The sequence below is a fragment of the Eublepharis macularius genome, chromosome 11, assembly GCF_028583425.1.
Source record: "Eublepharis macularius isolate TG4126 chromosome 11, MPM_Emac_v1.0, whole genome shotgun sequence".
NCBI classification, from domain to species: Eukaryota; Metazoa; Chordata; class Lepidosauria; order Squamata; family Eublepharidae; genus Eublepharis; species Eublepharis macularius.
In genome coordinates, this window is record NC_072800.1 from 30893436 (window position 1) to 30913623 (window position 20188).

Consider the following 20188-nt stretch of genomic DNA (forward strand, 5'->3'; position numbering starts at 1 on the left):
ATAAATCCCTTTAAATAAATGAACGAACCAAAGTACGTGCAAAGAACTGCAGAGTTGCCAAAGGGTTTACATTTACACAAGCAGAGAGAGGCAACCTTTTCATCCTAAGGGCTGAACAAACACTATTGCTGACTGAATAGACTGTCAGAGGAAGGGGTAGTAACAGGAAGATTCCTGTTCAGTATGCCTGGACCCAGTCCAGCTGAAAATCACCTCTCCGAGGAACATTTTGTATCAAACTTTTAATTGTTGGTCCTATTTGGTTTGGAGTCCAAAGAGCACACTGGTAACCAAGCTAAAAAGTGGAGTAAAATCAGGGCTTTTTTCAGCGGGAATGTGGTGGAACAGAGTTCCGGCACCTCTTAAAAATGGTTACATGGCCAGTGGCCCTGCCCCGATCTCCAGACAGAGGGGAGTTTAGATTGCCTTCCACACCGGTGGCACGGAGGGCAATCTAAACTCCCCTCTGTGTGGGGATCAGGGGGCGGGGCCACCAACCAGGTGACCATTTTCGCCAAGGGCAATTTAAACTTTAAAAAACTCCCCCCTTGTTCCAGCTGACCCAAAGTGACGTCATAGTGCGGCCTTGAGTTCCACTACTGAGTTGCACCACTTCCTAGAAAAAAAGCCCTGAGTAAAATATTTCAATAGAATTGTCTAACTGTATTCATCGTATAACTATCAACATTTGTTGGGAGTTGAAATTGAGAGCCAGGCTGCCATTCCTTTTGCCCCTGCACCTGACAGCTGCCTGACAAGCAGAAATCCAGCAGGGGCAGCTTTTCCTGACAAAGAGCCACTATTACAAGAAAGCTGAACCAAGCTCAGTCTTCTGCCTGAAATGCAGGAATGAAAAGCGCAGGAACTCCATAGGCAAACAAGACCTGGCAACCCGGCACAGGGGGTTTCAGTCTTTCCAATCTCCTGTGCATTTGCCTAGGGGGAAATGCATTTCCTACAAGCCCCCTCTGTGTACTTTCTGGCACTCTATGGTTCATTTCAACTAGACCTCCAAATGGATGTGATGAAGATATATTTACTCCCACAGCTACTGGTGGTGGAAGAAGTAAGTACCAAATCTCTTATTGATGTATTGTCGAAGGCTTTCACGGCCGGAGAACGATGGCTGTTGTGGGTTTTCCAGGCTGTATTGCCGTGGTCTTGGCATTGTAGTTCCTGACGTTTTGCCAGCAGCTGTGGCTGGCATCTTCAGAGGTGTAGCACCAAAAGACAGAGATCTCTCAGTGTCCTGAGAGAGACTGAGAGATCTCTGTCTTTTGGTGCTACACCTCTGAAGATGCCAGCCACAGCTGCTGGTGAAACGTCAGGAACTACAATGCCAAGACCACGGCAATACAGCCCGGAAAACCCACAACAGCCATCAAATCTCTTATTGTACAAAAAAAAAAGGGTACTGTATAGATTTGCACGTAATATCCAGGTTTCTTTAATACCTTCCCAACGATCTGTTTTTTCAGCTTTTTTTGTACACTTTTCTCTCCCTTACGCTTGTTTTCTTTCCATTTGACCCTCAACAATAGTGTTCATTGTGTTCCACTGAAGCTGACGCTGTCTAAGGGATGAAGAGGGTTTAACAGGGACATGTTTGTCTCAGTTTGGGAGAAAAGGTTCATTTGTTTCCTTCTGCTGCCACCTCGTGTTTGCCTGTCTCTAACAGGAAATTTTATATTCCTCTACACTGAAGGAAGAAATGGAAATAGAAGCTTTTATCTTCCAAGGAAAAATGAAAAGAAAAAAGATTTGATTAAATCAAATTTTACTGTCCAAACCAAAGGCCAGGACAAAAGATTGCCAATGTGGAGATTGGCTAGGTGAATGAATACCACAAAATCAAGGAACAATCTATAAATATTAAACAGGTGACAACATCCAAAGGATTAGCCATAAAAACAACAGGGAGATTCTGACACTTGAAAGGCTAACATATTTAATGTGGCAGAAGCTTTCACGTGCAAGAAACCCACTTTGTCTGATGTATGTAATGAAGGGGACTATAAGCCACAAGAGTTTATGCCGCAATAAATCTATTGACCTTTAAAGTGCTCCAACTCCATGTTTTGACTTCAAAAACAACAAAAGTATATTGTGCAATATTCAAGAATCTATCCCATGTTTTAGTAACGCTCCAGAGGAGGTTTTACAGCTCTGAATCAGCTGGACATAGGCAAGCTGCTGCAAAGAACTGTTGTGGACTTCGATCTCTGTTTGTTACCAGGAATGGGTCTCCTTGCGAGTAAGTGGGGGAATTAGCAGCAAGGAAGATTGTTATATGAGAAGCTGTAACAATGGGATCGCCATCAGAAATTTATGGGGTCCTTTCCCAAGAATGCACATGAAGCTAGTGTTCTTAATTAAAGGGTAGTTGTATTCAAGGGGCAAATTCATACACACATGCACACACACAAGGTTACATAAAAGCACACAAGAGGTCTAGGAAAAGCACTGGTGAAGGTGGAATAGATTTGAGGATTTGAGAGGCAATAATTACCTACCTAGAAAACAGGGAAATCTGAGGAGGAAGAGCTTCAAACACCAGCGTTTTCGGCCAGGAGAGCTAGAGGCTGAGGGTAGCCTCAAGGGAGCAGCACTTCAGATCCAGTAAGTGTGCACAATTTGAATGGGGCAAGGACACTATTCTTATGGAGTAAAACGTGCCCTGAGGTGGGAGAGCCCACCTAGACATTGTAACAAAGACTCCAATGGTCTGTTCCTGGTTTGATTACGTTGATTGCTAGCTGCCGGGGTTTGTGAAAGAGAATGCAAAGTCTCTCCTGGAACTACACAAAGGGGCAGTTTATTAATGGAGTCCACCGGAGCTAAGTTGATGAATTTAGTTGTGGAATATATCTTTCCCAGGAATGAATTATAAGAGCTTATGAATGCTAATTGATTTTCTCCTCAATCATGGGCAGGAGATCTCATCACGGAAGGAGGGGAAAGAAGTGTGTTAAGTGGGATTACTCTGCAAGACCTTTGTTGCTTTGAATTCCTTTTGGAGTTGGGAGGATTGTAAACTAATCACTGCTGGTCACTCTGCATTTATGCTTGGGTCTCCCGGGCAGGACTCAGCAACTGCTAGCTGGAATTCCCCTGACTGCAAACCAAACTTCATTTTAAATCCAGGGGTCTTGTGATCTTATATCACAGGTAGCTATATTAAATAGCTATTAAAGATGGCAGTGGCCAGGCCGACTGCTTATACTTTGTTTCTGAATAAAGTTTACTTAAGACACTTAGCAAATTCCTAAATGACCACAGCATCATACACTGGCAACAAGGAGGAGATTTGAATGTAAGTATCTTAAGTCAAGCAGAATTAGTGACTGGGGTGTTTATTATAGTTGTCAGCACAAGGCCATCAACCAGCAGAATCCTTACCCTGTGAGGGGACACCTCGTCAGTGATGTAATGACATCACTTCCAAGCACATGGGAAGTGATGTCAGTACATCAGGACACCATCATCCCCCCAGTTTCCCGTCATTTTTCTCCAGCCACCCAGCAGAACAGTGGCTTGAAGCAGAAACATGGCAAGCCTAAGTATTATTCCTCAACTTTGCCATTTATCAACAGATGAAAAATGAGTTGCTTACAGAAAGCTGAAGATACAATAGGCTTTCTATGAACAACTGATTTACATCTGCTGGTCAATAAAATAATAATCAAGGAAGGATTTCTTTCCTTGGAAGAGGTATTTGCATCAGCACAACTAATACAGAAAAGCTGTAAGGACAGTTGTTCATCCTGAGGATACTACCCAACAAGGGGATCTGATGACCAGTTTTTTAAAGAGGCTCAAAGGAAAAGGCCTGAAGCCTTCCAAAAGCCACACTGTGTCAAGGACTGCCAGATTTTAAGGCAGTCCCTGCAGATTTCCCTTTAATATGATCCACAGCAATTAAGAGGTGATAATTATCTCTGTGCCAGGAAAAGATTTGTCTGCCTAAAGGGCTTCGGGGGCCTAGTTCTGACCTAGGAGACCTACCATATAATCCAGTTGGCTTGCTAAGCATTCTGTGCATGCTAAGAGATATGGCCATTACCGTCCATTACTATTTTGCATGACCCAAGGCTAGGCCCATGCTCATTAACTCTGCCCTCTAGCAGAATCAGACAAACAGCTGGGGGGAACTGATGAGGCTGCTAATCAACAGGCATCAGCACAGATGTGGCAAATGTATGCATCAACACACTGTACGTCAGTGGTGAGAATGTCACTGATCTTTCCAACTGCACACAACATTGTCACATCAATGCTAAAGGGAAGCATCCATCGTGGGTGTGGAAAATCTCCATGTGATCTCACAGTGCAAATAGCACTAGAACTACCAGCAGTACAGATGGATAGAAATCAGTAAGTCCAATCATTGCAACAAGTTCTACCTATTCTACAATCACCCCTCACCACCTTTTGCATTGTCACTGTCTGACTCCCCCCCCCCATCTACTTTTAACCAGATTTGTAGTGCTGGTGTGACTTTGACATAAAGGTCTTTACCTGATGTTCCCAAACTTTTGATAAGCCTGATGAAAGACTGGTGGGTGCAGATGCCATTCTGACTGCTCCATCATCCTGCTGAGCCAGTCTGCTTTAACATGTGACACTCCTGGCCCATGGACAGTTGTATCAATGCAAGATGTAGTTCTGCCCAGTTCAGGATACTTCCATGCTCTTTAACATGTTCCCCCATAATGGTTCACATAAGCCATTGCTGACATACTCTTGGTGTGGATGACCATGTGGCCCCTTGGCAAGTACTCCCATAAAGCCTCTGGTCGCAGGCACATTGCTTTGAGTTCTAATCCATTATGGTCATCCTGATTCCTGGGATGACCAGAACTCCTGAGAGTGGGTCAACCAACCAGCTGGTCTGGTATCCATCATAACCAAGACTCTGGAGGGATCTCAAAGAGGAGAACTTTATGCTAGCCAGTTCCATGACAGCCATCATCCAAGTTTCTACCAGAGCTTGGAAGGGATGGTTATGCTCTCCTGAAGTTTGTTAACTATTTGCTGTTGAAAAGTGTTACCAGAACTGCTCTTTATTATAATGGGGAATTAGCTGTAGCAGTCTGTAACTTAAAATTAGCGCGGATCTTAACCTATGTCTACGGAGGTCCCGATCCCAGACACTCTAGTGAAAAAGAGGCAGACTACAAATAGGTTCCAAACACGTGTATTTAGTGTGGCGTAAGCCTAAACTTGCACAAGCATACAAAGAACACACAAGATCTAAGAAATACAGAGTAGGAAATACAGAGACTTTCGCATTAGCTGGTTCCCAACGATGATAAGGGAAATACTCACAATCCTGGAGCGAAGCAGAGACACAGCAGCGAGGGTGGCCCAATGCCAGCACTGGGACCACAGACGGACAGCAAGGGGTTCTGGATAGGAAATGGCCTAAGCACCGAGTGGTCTGGGAGACCAGCTTAAATACCCCAAAATGTACCCTGGGGCTGGTGCTGTACTTAGTGGTTCTCACAGATTAAAACAAAGGTTCTAATGGGCTACTGAATGGCTTGGATGGGCCACTTTGGTAATCAGATTGCGATAAGTGACACCTCAGGAAGAGGGGACAAAAGAGGGAGGGGGAAATCCAAGTGGGCTGAAAGGATGTTCCAGCGGACAGGGCTTGTCCTGATGTCATCAGCTCTGGAATGCGGAGGTTTCTTTGAGATGCATTCTCTAAGTGCTTGGGATGGTCGGCACTTAGTTCCTTCTCCGGGGCGGCTCCTAAGATATGCAGAGCGGGGCGAGGGGCTCTCGCTGCGGACGTGGTGTGCCCGCTTCGCCGAAATGGCTTCCCAAAGCAGTCTTTTCCTCTGGGTCTTCTGGCTGCCTAAGAACATGGATGCTGGCTGGGCATAGCTGGGGCTGGATAGCAGGCTGCCCGGTAGCGAGGGCAAGCTCGGCGGCCGGCTCGCGGGAGGCTCCAGGCGGGAACTGACCAGGGAGCGCCTAGCCAGGCTCGCTGGAGGTTTCCCCGGCAGGCGCCCGGCTGCTAGCAGCGGCTTGGGCCCATATGAGGCAGGCTTCCATGGAGGCAGGGGGAACAATACTTAAAACACAGTCCAAAGCAAGGAACAGGCACGGTCCGTGGCAGATGGCAATGCAGGCACGGGGAACACTTGTAACAGAGTCCAAACACACACTGGGAATTCCAGATACAGATCAGGGCAGGGCTGCCCAGAAAGAGAGTCCTTTGTGCAGTTATCCAAACATGGAGTCAGTAAACTACACAGTCTATTACAGCAGCAGGGTAATTGACACGCAGGCAGGAAACTGACACGTGTATTAACACACACACACACACACACGTGTAAAGCAATCTTTGGTGTAGCAGTGAAACAGTAATGCAGGAAACTTTAACACAGTTCATGGCATGCTTTAAAGCAGGGGAGGGGGCCTACTTGGCAACAAAAGGAAGGAGAAGTTTCTGTAGTGGCCTCGTAGGAAACTTTGCCCAAGAGATGACATCCTCGCCAGGATACGATCTTGACCAAAACTTGGGCCAGGAGGATCTGGTCTGCCTCAGGATGGCGAAAGAGTTTTTCCAGGTACTCCTGGATTTTTAGCCATCTTTGCGGTGGGGCCTATGTGAAATCCCTGGTAGAGATATGTTGGCAAAGAAAAAGCTGAAGCCATATTTCTGAAGGCAAGTGACAGAGTGGTCCACATCCTGACAGACCTGCTGAAGGAAGAAGGGCTTTATCAGAATAGCATCATGGTAGCAAAATATTGCTGCTCTTTGAGTCTGGAGAAGGGCTACAAGCGTCACCAGGACCTTTGTAAACACCCTCAGGGTGATGCCAGGAAGTCTACCCCATTCAAGGCTGCTATAACGGACCTGATGGTTTCCATCTGGGACTGCTACTTTTTAATCCTGTGATTCAACTGCTTTCAGTCCTTTATATCACACAGGTCCCCATTCTTCTTTGGAACCACAAAAAAGATTGAATACATCTCTGATGCTTTCTGAGATTCTGGTATGAGTTTGATGGTTCCATTCTCCAGAACGTGTTGGATGGAGAAGAAGTCTGTACTTGGAAAGATTCTTGCCTCTTGGGGTTTGGACAAAACTTTATCGAGAGGGTCTTTGTAGTTCTAAGGAATAGCCTTTGGTCATTATCTCCAGAACCCAACATCTGAGAATGATTGCCACCAGGCTTCCATGCAATTCTGAAGATGACACACACGCCCTCTCCAATACTTGGGGCAGACTGCCTGTCACTGTAAGCAGCTGAGACATTCTTCCTTCCTCCCTCATGATTTTGGATAGAGAGCTTATTGCTGGACCATACTAGACTTCTTTGCCTCTGTTCTTGAAGCTCTGAAAGTTTCCCATTCTGGTCATGAACTTAGGTGGATAAAAGAAATAGAACTTCTTTTGGACCTTGTCCCTCTTTTTTCTGGTGGGTTAGGCTTTTTTCTTTCCCTTAGTTTCCACAATGAAAAGATCCAGATAATCTCCAATGAGTCTGATACCATCAAAAGGGATGTCAACTTCTCGGGTCAATGACAGACGGGTCAATGTTTGGCACTGTGGCTTAAGCTGAGAATTGAATAATGTAAAGTGATGTGTCAGCTGCAAAGGCAGCCACCAGCAGCATTTTCTTCATCTTTCCATTCCTTAGAAATGTCATTATCTGCTGCTGAAAGGTCTACGGCCCTCAAATATATAGCCCTGGAAAAGAGACTCTCTCCATGTCATGGAAGAAGTGTCAAAAGCCCTTCTGAAGAGCAATATTAATCCTCTTGTCATTGGGATCTCTTGAAGACCATCTGAATCAGTCTGGATGACCAAGTTGGAGGTCAGGTCAACCACCAGCAGCAGTCTGAAACACTCCACTGCTTGGGGAGTGAAGGAGCAGAAATTAGAAAAAAGGAGTAGATCCTGGCACTGTCCAGGATGCCCCATTCATTCTAATCAGGCTTTTCAAACACTAATGGTGGACAGGGCAAATCCTGGGAAGTTGGTCCCATCTGAGGAAAAGGCCTTCCAGAGCCAGTAGACTGGGAAACAGGTGTGTTGTACTCCTGTTTATTAAAGGTTTCCAAAATTTTCTGCTTTGGAAATATTTCCCAGGGAAGCAGATGAATCTGAGAAATAGTTTCCATCAGTTCCCTCACAGAAAGCTCATTTTCTTCTCACTGAGAGGAATCTTCAAAATGATTGGATACTACCAAATCTTGATTCATTCAAGGACTGGGAGAACTAGCTCTCATATTGTGGACCATTCCTTGAACAGTGGGAGAAGGAAGATTTTCTCCGTTTTGTCTTGTAGAGCTAGTTGGGTGTAGTGGTTAAGAACGTGGGACTCTAATCTGGAGAGCCAGGTTTGATTCCCCACTCCTCCACTTGAAGCCAGCTGGGTGACCTTGGGCTAGTCACAGCTCTCTAGAGCTTTCTCAGCCCCACCCACCTCACAGGGTGTTTTGTTGTGGGGATAATAATGGCATACTTTGTAAACCACTCTGAGTGGGCATTAAGTTGTCCTGAAGGGTGGTATATAAATCGAAGATGGGAGAGATCAGACATCTGCTGGAGTCTCCGCCTAGGTGTCAGTACAAATACCAGATCTAGATCAGCATCTCTCCTAGACTTGTGCTTGTGCCTCCTATATCTCTTATGTCCCAAGCGAGGCCAAGAAAATCTCACTGACCTGCTATCTGCTAGCCGAACAGGGCTGTACTTGGATGCTCTGGGAAGTCCCTCCCATGGAGTCTTCAAAGAGCTGCAACCCATTCTGAGACTGTAGGGGGATTCTATTTCCATTACAAGAGACTGCTCCACCAGAGAACAAAATTCAGCTAATTGGCTAGCAAAAACAAAATACAAGTAACACCCTGACTGCAGTAATTGCCAAAATGATCATCCAAATCCATGACAGCCCTCTAGTCTTATACACTATGAAGAAATCCCACAAATCTTCCTAAAGAGCTCTGTTTTGCAACCTCTCCACAATACCAAGTAGAAGCCTTCCTTCTCTCTTCCGGAAAACCATTTGACAGAGTGGGGGCAGCTACCAAAAAAACCCACCTTCTGCATACAGGCACTGACTGATCACATCTTAGTGTGTATATCAGGAAGGAACAGATGCATGTTATTGCTGGGCAAAGTAAAGTTGCCACATGGAAACTTACAGTCCTTCAAGTATGTGGGCTCCAAGTCATGAAAGGTTTTAAGGATAAGCACCAGCACCTTGTACGGGATCCAGAAACAAACTGGCAACCAATGAACCATAAAAAAGCAGTAATATACTCCCAGCAGCTGGCACTAGATAGCCAAGAGGGTGACAACATTTTAATTCCAGTGAAATGTATTCAAGGGTGAAAACCCAGGTGGATTGTGAAGAGCTACAGGAGTATCTTATTAAATTGGCTGAGTGGGCAATAACATGACGTATGAAATTTAGCATAGGTAAGTATAAGGTGATGCATATTGGAACAAAAAAACTGTAACTTTAAATATATGCTTATGGGGTCTGAACTGACTGAGACTGATAAAGATCTTGGGGTTGTAGTGGAAATCTCAATGAAAATGTTGACAGGATGAGTGGTAATGGTGAAAAAGGCAAACTCTGTGCTAGGAATTGTTAAGAAAAGGATTGAAACTAAAACCAGCCAGCGTTGTAATAACCTTTTATAAAGCTATGGTGAGATGTCATTTGGAATACTGTGTGCATTTCTAGTCATCACATTTCAAAGAGGATATTGCACAGCTGGAAAAGGTATACAAAGGAGAACAACCAAGATGATTCAGGGGTTGGCGCATGTTTCCTAAGAGGAAAGGCTAGAAAGACTGGAACTTTCAGCCTCCAAAAAAAGACAGCTACAGTGAGACATGATAACATTCTCACTTTAAGGACCAGTACAGTTATGCAGATTTTATGCCTGAATATTCTTATGAATGATTCGGAATATTGACAATACTTAGAATATACCATGCCCACTCCTAAAGTACTCCATAATGATAATGACCTCAGGCCAGAGATCTGGTTGTGCTCCTAAAAACATTTCTCTCCTGTGTGTCTATTTCCATGGAGGAAGCAAAACTGCGAATGGAACATGAGGCATGTACAAATTAACTCTTCATTGAAAAAAATGGGAAAGCTGTTTTTGGGAACCTCTGCTGTAGCTATGTATCTGGACAGGGATGCATATTGAATTGTAATATTAATATGTAAGCCACGTAAACTGCACACTTAAACTGTATGTACATTTCACACATTTTCAGCTTTCTAGGTGATTTTTTTCGCTTACCTTCATCTTTATTTTGTTCATTTTTTCACACCCTTTCTCTGTAAAGTTATGCACTCATATACACTTTCAGCTACTGTCTTAATCTCTGTCGAATGCACACACACACACACACACACACACCTCTACTTTCGACCCTTCCTGTGGATGGTTCACTTACCACTTAGAAAAAGCTGCCTGCCTTTCACACATTCTCCGTTAGTGCTGACATGTTCAACACATTTTCAAAAGTCTGTTGAAAACAAAGTCCAAAACCCTCCACACTACCAGTTCATCTGTTCAGATCTGGCACAATGCCAGACCAAACACTATCACCTCAACACAGGTGGCTTACTTTGTATTTTTTGTTGAATTTGGTAACTTAGCTGCTTTGTTAGAGGGGGCAAATTATCTACAACAAATGCAAAGACAACTATTTGTATTTGAGTGGAACAATTTCAAGAAACAGACTGAAACACATTGAGCGCACCACTCTCAAAAGGTATTAAGCCTTTTATTAAAAAAAACTTCTGCATTTATGTGGTACAAGCTATGTGTCATTTGAGCTGTATTTCAATAGTAAACACATTCCTTATCTACAGGCTTCTGACATACTCTGCTTTGGTTGTTCATGTTGTCCATTAGTACCACAAAAACAAAACAGTTAACATACAAGTTTATCTGCAATGCTAATTCTGAGAACCTAGGCAGATCATGAGGAGAGCAGGAAGGGTTACATTAGAGCTTAGTTCTCATGGCCCCTTCTTACACTCCCAGGGTAATGCCAATAACCACTTTGGAGTCAGGAAGTAATTTTCCCCAGGCCAGCTAGGCTAGGGATCCTGACGGTGTTTTGACATCTTCTGGGCATGGAGCAGGGATCGTGGGTGTGTGTGGAGGGGAGGTAGTTGAGAATTTCCTGCGCTGTGCTGGGGTTTGGACTAGATGACCCTGGAGATCCCTTCCAACCCTATGATTCTATAATCTAAAGTACCAACCAGAACAACATTTAAAAAACCAAACACGAGATGACTCTGAAAACAAGATAAATAGAACACTGATCTGAAAGTAATGCCCATGTTCCACTTTTCTTTTTGTATGTTTACAACTGGTAATGTGCATCCCATGTTATAAAACCTGGAATGCTGCATAACCCTGTTTCTGTAGGCCCATTGAATGAATAACTGGCCTATCAAGCCTTCACATCAACTTTTCCCATTTCCACTGAAGCGTTGTAGTTGCAAGAACTCTTAGGGCTAAGCCACCATGATTTCCCAGCAACGCCGTCCTAAGCAAAGTACACCCTTCTAAACCCATTGTCTTGATTGGATTAGGAAGGGTGGATTTAAAATTCTGTTTAGGAATTCAGTGTAGTGTACTCGTGAGGAAATGACTACCAGGAAATGTAGTGCCTGGAACTAGTGTAGGAAGACAGGGTTTCCTAACTTGGGAGGGAAACTGAAATAATTATACATACCTTGAAAAATCTTGAGCCCTACTGTATCACACAAGAGATTTAACTGTATTTCATATTCCTTCAATCCCTGTATTCTTGAATAGTCAGACTACACACTGAACAAAAATCACATGCAGTTTTCCATACTTCCTGATACCAGACTGCTAGAGGCTGCATACTCCAGTGCTCACTCCTAAAGAGGAATCTCTGATGATACAGCCGCATGCACCCACTATATGGGGAAGACGTTTTCAAGCTAACATTTCCCCCGCTCCCATGCTCTAGCTTTCTCTATTGAGGAAGTTGTTTTTACCCCATTACATGAAAGCTTAGACATGCACTCAGAAGTAGAAGACACCAAGAAAAACTATACCATAGGCTTCTCCTGCCTGTGCAGACCACCCCATTTGAAGTCCTGTAGAATACCTGCCAAGCAACATTTGTTGTGAGGGGTCGAGGTAAAGCTCTTTGCACATAATCTTTTTTTTGGTCCATAACAGGAGCTCAGACTTAGGCCTTCCCAGATTCACAGGACAGATGCAGTCCTCAGAGTGGCTTCACTGTGCCTATGTGCAAGGATTATTTTTTATGCTATAGATAAATATTCCAATCTTCAGTCTTAAGAGGGTCTAGGAATCTATTGGCCATTTTAACCAAGTATGACACAGTAATCTTGACATTCTATCAACACTTGCCTTTTCATAAGCATATCAAACCAAAATGTATGAGACCATGGAATGCACCAATGAGTAGCTGAATGCTGCCCTCTGCAGGAGGATTCTGTTTTCAAGAGTTACCATTTTATGGCAACACCACGTTTTACTATAAAGCAGGAAGAGGGCATGATTTTTAGCCAAACCACCAAACCCCTTCCAATATCTACTTCTTGGGATACCAATCAACCGAAGAAAGTTGTATATGGTCTGTCACACGGGGAGCAGGAACTGTGCCTTAAAGGCTTGCTTTGGGCCCTTGGAGAACCAGCCCTTGATGTCAAACAAGCTGGTCTGGAGTGCTGCTGTTCAGCACGTGGACCTTCCCTGATGTACATTAATACTTCCTTTAACAATGTGAAAAAGTGGAAGTGAAGCAACTCTAAAGAGCTGACAATACCGGTTTTAATGGGGACGTGTTCTCAGTAACGTTGTTTCTTAGGTATGAATAACATATGAAGCAGCAACTAGAAGAGGAGGGAACCAGCAGCTGACACCCTGAGTTATGTACCTGTGCTGGAGCATTGTGGGAAGCCTCTTCAGGTTGCCTTGCACCTCCTACTGATGCCCCAATTCCTCAGCTGTGCAGGTCTTTCATATACTTCCAGAGTAATTGGGAGGTGGCAGCATTACGTCACTTCCACCATGGCCATATTTACTTACAGGTGGGCTGACCTTGCAGCAGAGCTGTTACCAAACAGCGCCCCCCGCCCATTTTATTAAAAAAATATACCCATAATCAAGAATGCTATAGTGAAAAGTTATGTGGGAGGTATTACTGTATTCAGAAGTAACCTGCTACTATACACAGCATATGGTATTGTTTAAGCTTCAGTCCCCACACTGAAACATTATCCTAATTCCTGAAAGGTTCCTAGGGATAATGTTTTAAATTACTTAATCATTTGGTCTACAATTTATTATGATCAAAGCAATACTGTTGGATTTTTTTTAGCATGTAACCAGGAGAACAGATAATACTTCAATATTCTTTAAATTCTTTGTTTTCTGCTAATCAGTGTAGACCCAAGCATGAGGAAGCTTCACTCATCCAAATGTCCAATCCACCTCAGTATAGGCTGTCCAAGCATGTAGTGATTTCAGTGTTATGCAAAAACAGCTGAATGTGTTAGACAACCAGGCCAGCTTTATACCTTATTTACTGAAGGTGCCCCCATAAAACTGGGTGCATGCTCCTAAACAACATAACCAACTAGTCCCTTTCTAACCCCCCCCCCCCCCCCGCACCATGCAGGTACAGCTGCAAAGGATTCAAGACAGATTCTGTGCCCCACCTCATGTGCACAGTAGGGGTGTGCACCTGAAAAATATTCGGATTTCCCGCTTCAGGTAAACCTGAAGCGGGAAAAAGTTTTGGAAAAATCCCTGAAATCCGAAGCAGTGTGCCGCTTCGGATTCGGGTTTCTAAGTCAATGAATGATCATCACATTTGTATCCCTTTTTCTTCAGGGAAAGTTAAAGGTAGGATTCTTTGTTTGACACACAGACCAGAGGGGAAATTTACAAAAATTTCAACTGTTTTAGATCCCAGCCAGAAGCATGTAAATAGAAATTCATTTTGAAATTCAAAAGCTAGTCCTATGAAAGGTTCAATAAAAATAGCTTTATTTATTTATTTAGTGTGTGCCTCATTTTAAGGTAACATCACATTCTGATTTACGGAATTGCTTTTATATAACAGGAACCGAGTACAACCAACCCCAAGTTGCAGCAGAAATTTCAGCTTCAAAAACCAGCGCTGACAAGTGCATTCAAACTTCAGAAGCATACAACACTGGTAATATCTACTGTTAGATTTTAAACAGTTCCTATGCAATGTTGTTTTGAACTTCTGATTTACAATGCTTTGATTAGACAAAAATAGCATATTGGTAACTAAATGCAAATCCAAGATACAAACCAACATAATATAGAAGAAAAATTCTATTTAGTTTTGTAGCATAGATCACACCCAGTGCTTTTTACCCTCGCTGTAAAGTACTCCAACTGCCATTGGTAGCAAATAATGATTACTGCAAAGAAACATTTTGGTCTAATTTAAAGAGCAGTTTACATACAGATGAAGTTTGCTGGAATACAATTCTGTCCGTATACTACAGCAGCTTGTAAATTCCTCAAGAGGTTTAACACAGTCAGAATCCAACTGTGAGTACAACTTTTGAGCATTTAACCAGAGAGAGAGAGAGAGAGAGAGAGAGAGAGAGAGGTTACAGACTGTCTTCAATACAGTGAGGTACACTAACTGGAGCGAAAAGATTTAGTATGCTTATTGCAATATTCTCTTAGCTTTAACAAGCAGTACTTTGCAGATATGTTATTGCTGTGGGTAAGGGTATCCAGGTTGCTGCGGATAAGGGTATCCAGGTTGCTGAGGTCCAGGGTATGGTGCTTGTCCAGGATTCTGGTATACTGGTGAAGGTGTATACTGCACATTGTATTGGCCATACATATAAGGATTGTAGCCCATTGGTAAAGGCATCTGGCAATACCTGTAAAAACAAAGGCCACAAATAGGATGCACCTGTTAGCACGTTGCATTATAACAATGAAAGCAAAGCATTTGAGTATACAAAGCTAGCATAACCCAAAATGGACTTCTCTATCTTAATCGCTTTAATTCATAAAAACTTTGCCAAAGGTGATAATAAGACACTAGTGTTAACCAGAAAAGGTCTTTTAAGAAATATAATTTTGGTATTATGAAATACTTGGCGATTACAATCAATATTTAGACAAAATATAAAAGAGTCCAGTAGCACCTTTAAGACTAACCAACTTTACTGTAGCATAAGCTTTCGAGTTCTCTTCATCAGATGCATCAATATTTAGACAGGCTTTGTGGTTACAAATTTCAGTTCTCTAATATACCATCTTTAAAATACACATACATACTGCAAGGGATATGGGATTGACCCTATGTTCCTTACTTTCCATTAAGAAAAATCTCTTCTCCCCCATCAGAGCAAGTCTCCTGCCTTACTGGAAAACAGTCATAGAATCAAACCCAGATCTTTTCCCTACCTAGTGACAGTGATTATCAACTATTTTAGCCTTATGATGACACTGCATAAAGCAAAGCAGATTTGGCTGTATGACGTCTGAAGCAACGTTTCCTGCCCTCACGCTTAAGTATTTGGGTTTTCAAAAAAGGGAAAATATGGCAGACGGAGGAAACAGTAAGAGCAATGCTTCTTTTCTTTACTTTGATATCTCTTAGTTTAAAAAATAGGACAAAATTCTATCTGGCAGCAGCAGAAAGTACAATTGCTGCCACCAGTAAACAGAGCTTTTGGCATTCAGACCGTTTGGCATTCCCTCAATTTGAGCTCCTATTATAATTTGAGTACCTATTATGATATAGAAAACAAAGTTGCGCTTACCGTAACTACTGTTCATTGACGTCTTCTGTGCAGACACACATGGGACTGCGCCTGTGCAGGCCTGCCGACCGGAATTTTTCTTTTCTAACCAACGTCCACTAGGGGGCGCACGTATGCACCAATGCGCATGCACGGCTTTTCCCGCCCGAGCGACATTGGGCGACGTCGCCCCCTTCCCCTCAGTTTCTCCTTTGCCGCCGAATGCCTTCACATTATCTGGAAGAACACAGCGGGGTAGGAGGGAGGGTTGTGTGTCTGCACAGAAGACGTCAATGAACAGTAGTTACGGTAAGCGCAACTCTGTTTTCAATGTCCGTCTTCTGTGCAGCCCCACATGGGAGACTCACAAGCCACTTACCCAGGAGGCGGGCATGTGTTCTCACTGAAAAAGAGACTGAAGTACTGCTTGACCAACAGCAGCCTCTTTCCTTTCCCACACATCTAGTGCATAATGCTTAGCAAACGTGTCAGAAGACGACCACGTTGCAGCCCTGCAGATGTCTAGCAAGGGCACGCCCCTAAGGAAGGCCGCAGAGGCAGCTTGCGCTCTGGTGGAATGAGCTTTAACTTCCAAAGGGCAAGGTAACTTAGCATGCAAGTAGCAGGCCCTAACAGTCTGAGTAACCCAGCAAGAAATTGATTGAGCTGTAGCAGCTTTTCCCTTCCTGGGCCCATAATAGCACACAAACAGTTGTTTGGCACACCTAAACTGCGAAGTACGTTGAAGGTAAAATAAAATAGCCCTTCTCACATCCAAGGAATGTAAGGCCCTTTCAGAGTTATCAGAAGGGTCAGGAAAAAAGATAGGCAGGACAATGTCCTGTGAGGTATGAAACTGAGTGGAGACTTTAGGTCTAAAACGAAGGTCAGGCCTCAGAACCACTTTATTTTGATGGACCTTCAGAAAAGGCGGATCCCACCTTAGGGCCGCCAACTCACTAACTCTGCGGGCAGATGTAATGGCGATCAAGAAAGCCACTTTCCAGAACAACCATTTTAACTCACATGGAGCTAGCGGTTCGAACGGCGATTTCATAAGCCCCGCCAATACTACTTGCAGTGACCATTGGGGAACAATTTCCTTTACTTGTGGAAACATGTTATGCAACCCTTTTAAAAAAGATTTTGACAAACTGTGGGAGAAAACCGTTTTCCCATCTATCTTGGGGTGGAAGGCTGAAATAGCCGCCAAATAAACTTTAATAGAGGAATTAGAGAGTCCCCCATCCTTTAGAGACAGAAGGAACTCAAACACAGATGACAGATGGCAATCCCAAACATTCACCCCTTTGTCATTAGCCCAGGTCTCAAAACGCTTCCATTTAGCAGAGTATGACCTGTGAGTAGTGTCCCTACGTGCATTCAGCAAAATCTCAGCTACTCTGTCAGACATCCCTTCCGACCCAGAATGTGCCAAGCAGTGAGGCTCAGTTTGGGTAGGTCGTGATACCAAACCCCTTTGTCGGACAGAAGGTCCCGGTTCAGAGTGAACCGATAATATGACCACTGTGAAAGCTGCATGACATGTTGGAACCAAGCTTGTCTGGGCCAGAAGGGCGCCACTAGAATTATGTGAGGCCCATCCCTCTGAATTTTGCTGATGACTCGAGACAACAGCGGGAACGGAGGGAAGGCGTAAAACAGGTGCCCTGTCCAGCGTATCTGGAACGCGTCCCCGAGGGAGTGGTGACCTAGACCTCCCCTGGAGCAAAATTGTGGGGCCTTCTTGTTGTCCTCCGATGCAAAGAGGTCTGTGTCTGGGAACCCCCAGTCCAAAAAGATAGCGTTCAGGTAGCCGTCTGCTATGGTCCATTCGTAGCTGTCGGATCGCATACGACTCAGTTTGTCCGCGATGACATTGGTGGTGCCAGGTATATGGACCGCATGAATGAACATGCCTCCGTCCATGGCCCATTCCCAAATCCGAACGGCCTCATCGCAGAGGGCCTTGGAGGTAGTGCCCCCTTGCTTGTTCAGGTAGAACATGGTGGTGCAATTGTCCATGAGTACCTGAACGGATTTCTGCTGCAGCGTGTCTGCGAATGCGATAAGGGCATAACGGACCGCTCTCAATTCTAGCAGGTTCATGTGATCTTCCCTTTCCTGCTCTGACCAGACCCCATGTGCCCTAAGGGCACCACACTGGGCTCCCCATCCTATCGTGGAGGCATCAGTCGAGATCGGTTTGGATGGACCCAAATGCAATACCCCCAAGGAGGTTAGACTCATTGAGCCACCATCGTAAGGCACGGAGAACCCCTCTAGGAATGGAATATCTCTTGTTCTGGGATTCGTGTTCAAAATCATGAACAGATAGGAACCACAGCTGGAGAGGTCGCATGTGCAACCGGGCCATAGGGGTAACTGCCGTAGAAGAGGCCATAAGGCCCAGCAGTCTCTGGATAGCCGTTACCTACATCTCGAGAAGAGATTCACCATCCTGCCAATCTTTAGAGCACGTTCCCTGGGCAGAAAACCTCTATTTACATTGCCATCCAGTTCCATACCGATAAACAGTATTCTCCTGGACGGGGTAAGGTTAGATTTTTTGAGATTAACCAAAAGTCCTAACCTGGAGCAGGTGAGCATCACCTTATTAATTTGGGCCAGGAGTGCATCAGCAGAGGGTGCTGCCAAAAGCCAATCATCCAGATAGGGATAGATGGTACAACCTTGTTCCCTCAAGTATGCCACTACAACAGCCATACATTTAGAAAAAACCCGGGGGGCTGTTGACTGTCAGCTTGTGGCTAGATAAGGCTCTTCCTACAGGTTCCCTTTCAAAATCAAACAGGAGTCCATTGATTGAACAAGGAAACTTTACTGCAGAAAAGGTCCATTATAGTCCACTGTCCTGAATAGGAGACTCAGGATGGTACACAGTCATTGTTACCAATGAAGGGCAAAGCATGAGGTACAAAGTAACAATACCCATCTGGATTTGCCTCCCCCCACAGTTCTCAAAACAACATCTCTCAGTCCTGGGAAGCTGCTCTCCTTCAAGGCCAATGCTTGGTGGAACGGTGTTAGACAAAACAGTCGCCTCCGGTGGGAATGCTGCCTGGGAACTGGTGCACCTGGGAAGAAAGCACTTAAACACTAGAAGCATTAGAAAATGGAGTCAGTACAGTTTAGATATACACTGGACCTGACATTCTGCCCCCCTTAAAACAGATCCCCCCCTGGTTTATATGGGTAGCGAGTATGAAAAGCTTTGGTTAATCTAGGAGCCTGAACATGTACAGAGTTCACCCACTCATCGTACCCAGAATCAAAGTCCTTCCATCTAATGAGGTAAAAAAGCTGATTTCGTTTGAGTTTAGAGTCCAAAATTTGTTGCACCTCATAGTGTATTTGGTCGTCAATCAAAGTTGGAATGGGTGGAGCTTTGATGTGCCACTTGTCATCAGTAGGAGCTCTTTTTAAAAGACTGACATGGAACGTATCGTGTACGTGGCGTAAGTTCTTGGGCAAAGTTACAGCAACAGTCACTTTATTTATTATTTTGCGCACAGGGAAAGGTCCCAGGAATTTCAGAGCGAGTTTGCGGCTTGTCTGAGCTAGTTTCAGGTTCTTTGTGGAAATATACACATGATCTCCAGGTTGTAAATCCCATTCGGCCACACGATGGCGATCTGCGTATTTTTTGTAATCCAGTTTGGCTTTTTCAAGATGTTTCTTAATAAGAGTCCATTGTTGCGCCGCCTCCCCCCACCACGAAGATACATCTGGCAAAATAGAGGAATGGAGAGGGGGAGCGTCCAACGGGAAGGGATTGAAGTGAGCTCCATAGACAATTTTGAAAGGGGCCTCTCCAGTTGAAGCGTGTACACTGTTGTTATATGAGAATTCGGCCAGAGGGAGAAGGTCTACCCAGTTATCTTGTTGGAAATTAATGTAGCAACGAAGAAACTGTTCTAGTATCTGGTTTGTTTTTTCGGATTGTCCGTCGGTTTGTGGGTGGTGGCTTGAGCTGATGCCTTGCTCAATATTCAACATTCTCAAAAGCTCCCGCCAGAAGTTGGCAACGAACTGTCCGCCGCGATCCGAAATCACCTTGGACGGAAAAGAATGTAATTTTACGATGTGTTTTAAAAATAAATCTGCTAGTTTTCGAGCGGTGGGTATAGCAGTACAGGGAATAAAATGAGCTTGTTTGGAGAACAGATCTACCACGACTAAAATGCAATTATGTCCTTTTGAAATAGGTAGATCAGTGATAAAGTCCATAGATATTATTTCCCAAGGTTTGTTGGGTGTTTCCAATGGTTGCAGGAGACCCGGAGGTTTTCCTTTTCTGGTTTTGGCGCTGAGGCAAACGGGGCAGGAACTAACATATTGGGAAATGTCTTTGC

General features: G+C 44.2%; 1 protein-coding gene across 2 annotated transcripts in view; it reads right to left on the minus strand.

Annotated features, from left to right (window-relative positions):
- Positions 1–14036: 14036 nt before the first annotated feature.
- PDCD6IP (programmed cell death 6 interacting protein) overlaps positions 14037–20188 on the minus strand; it is a 32880-nt gene continuing 26728 nt past the window's right edge. For both annotated transcript variants that reach the window (XM_054991035.1, XM_054991034.1), the window contains exon 18: positions 14037–14942. In XM_054991035.1, the coding sequence (XP_054847010.1) occupies positions 14768–14942 (175 nt within the window). In that variant the 3' untranslated portion in view covers positions 14037–14767. The remainder of the gene's footprint in view (positions 14943–20188) is intronic.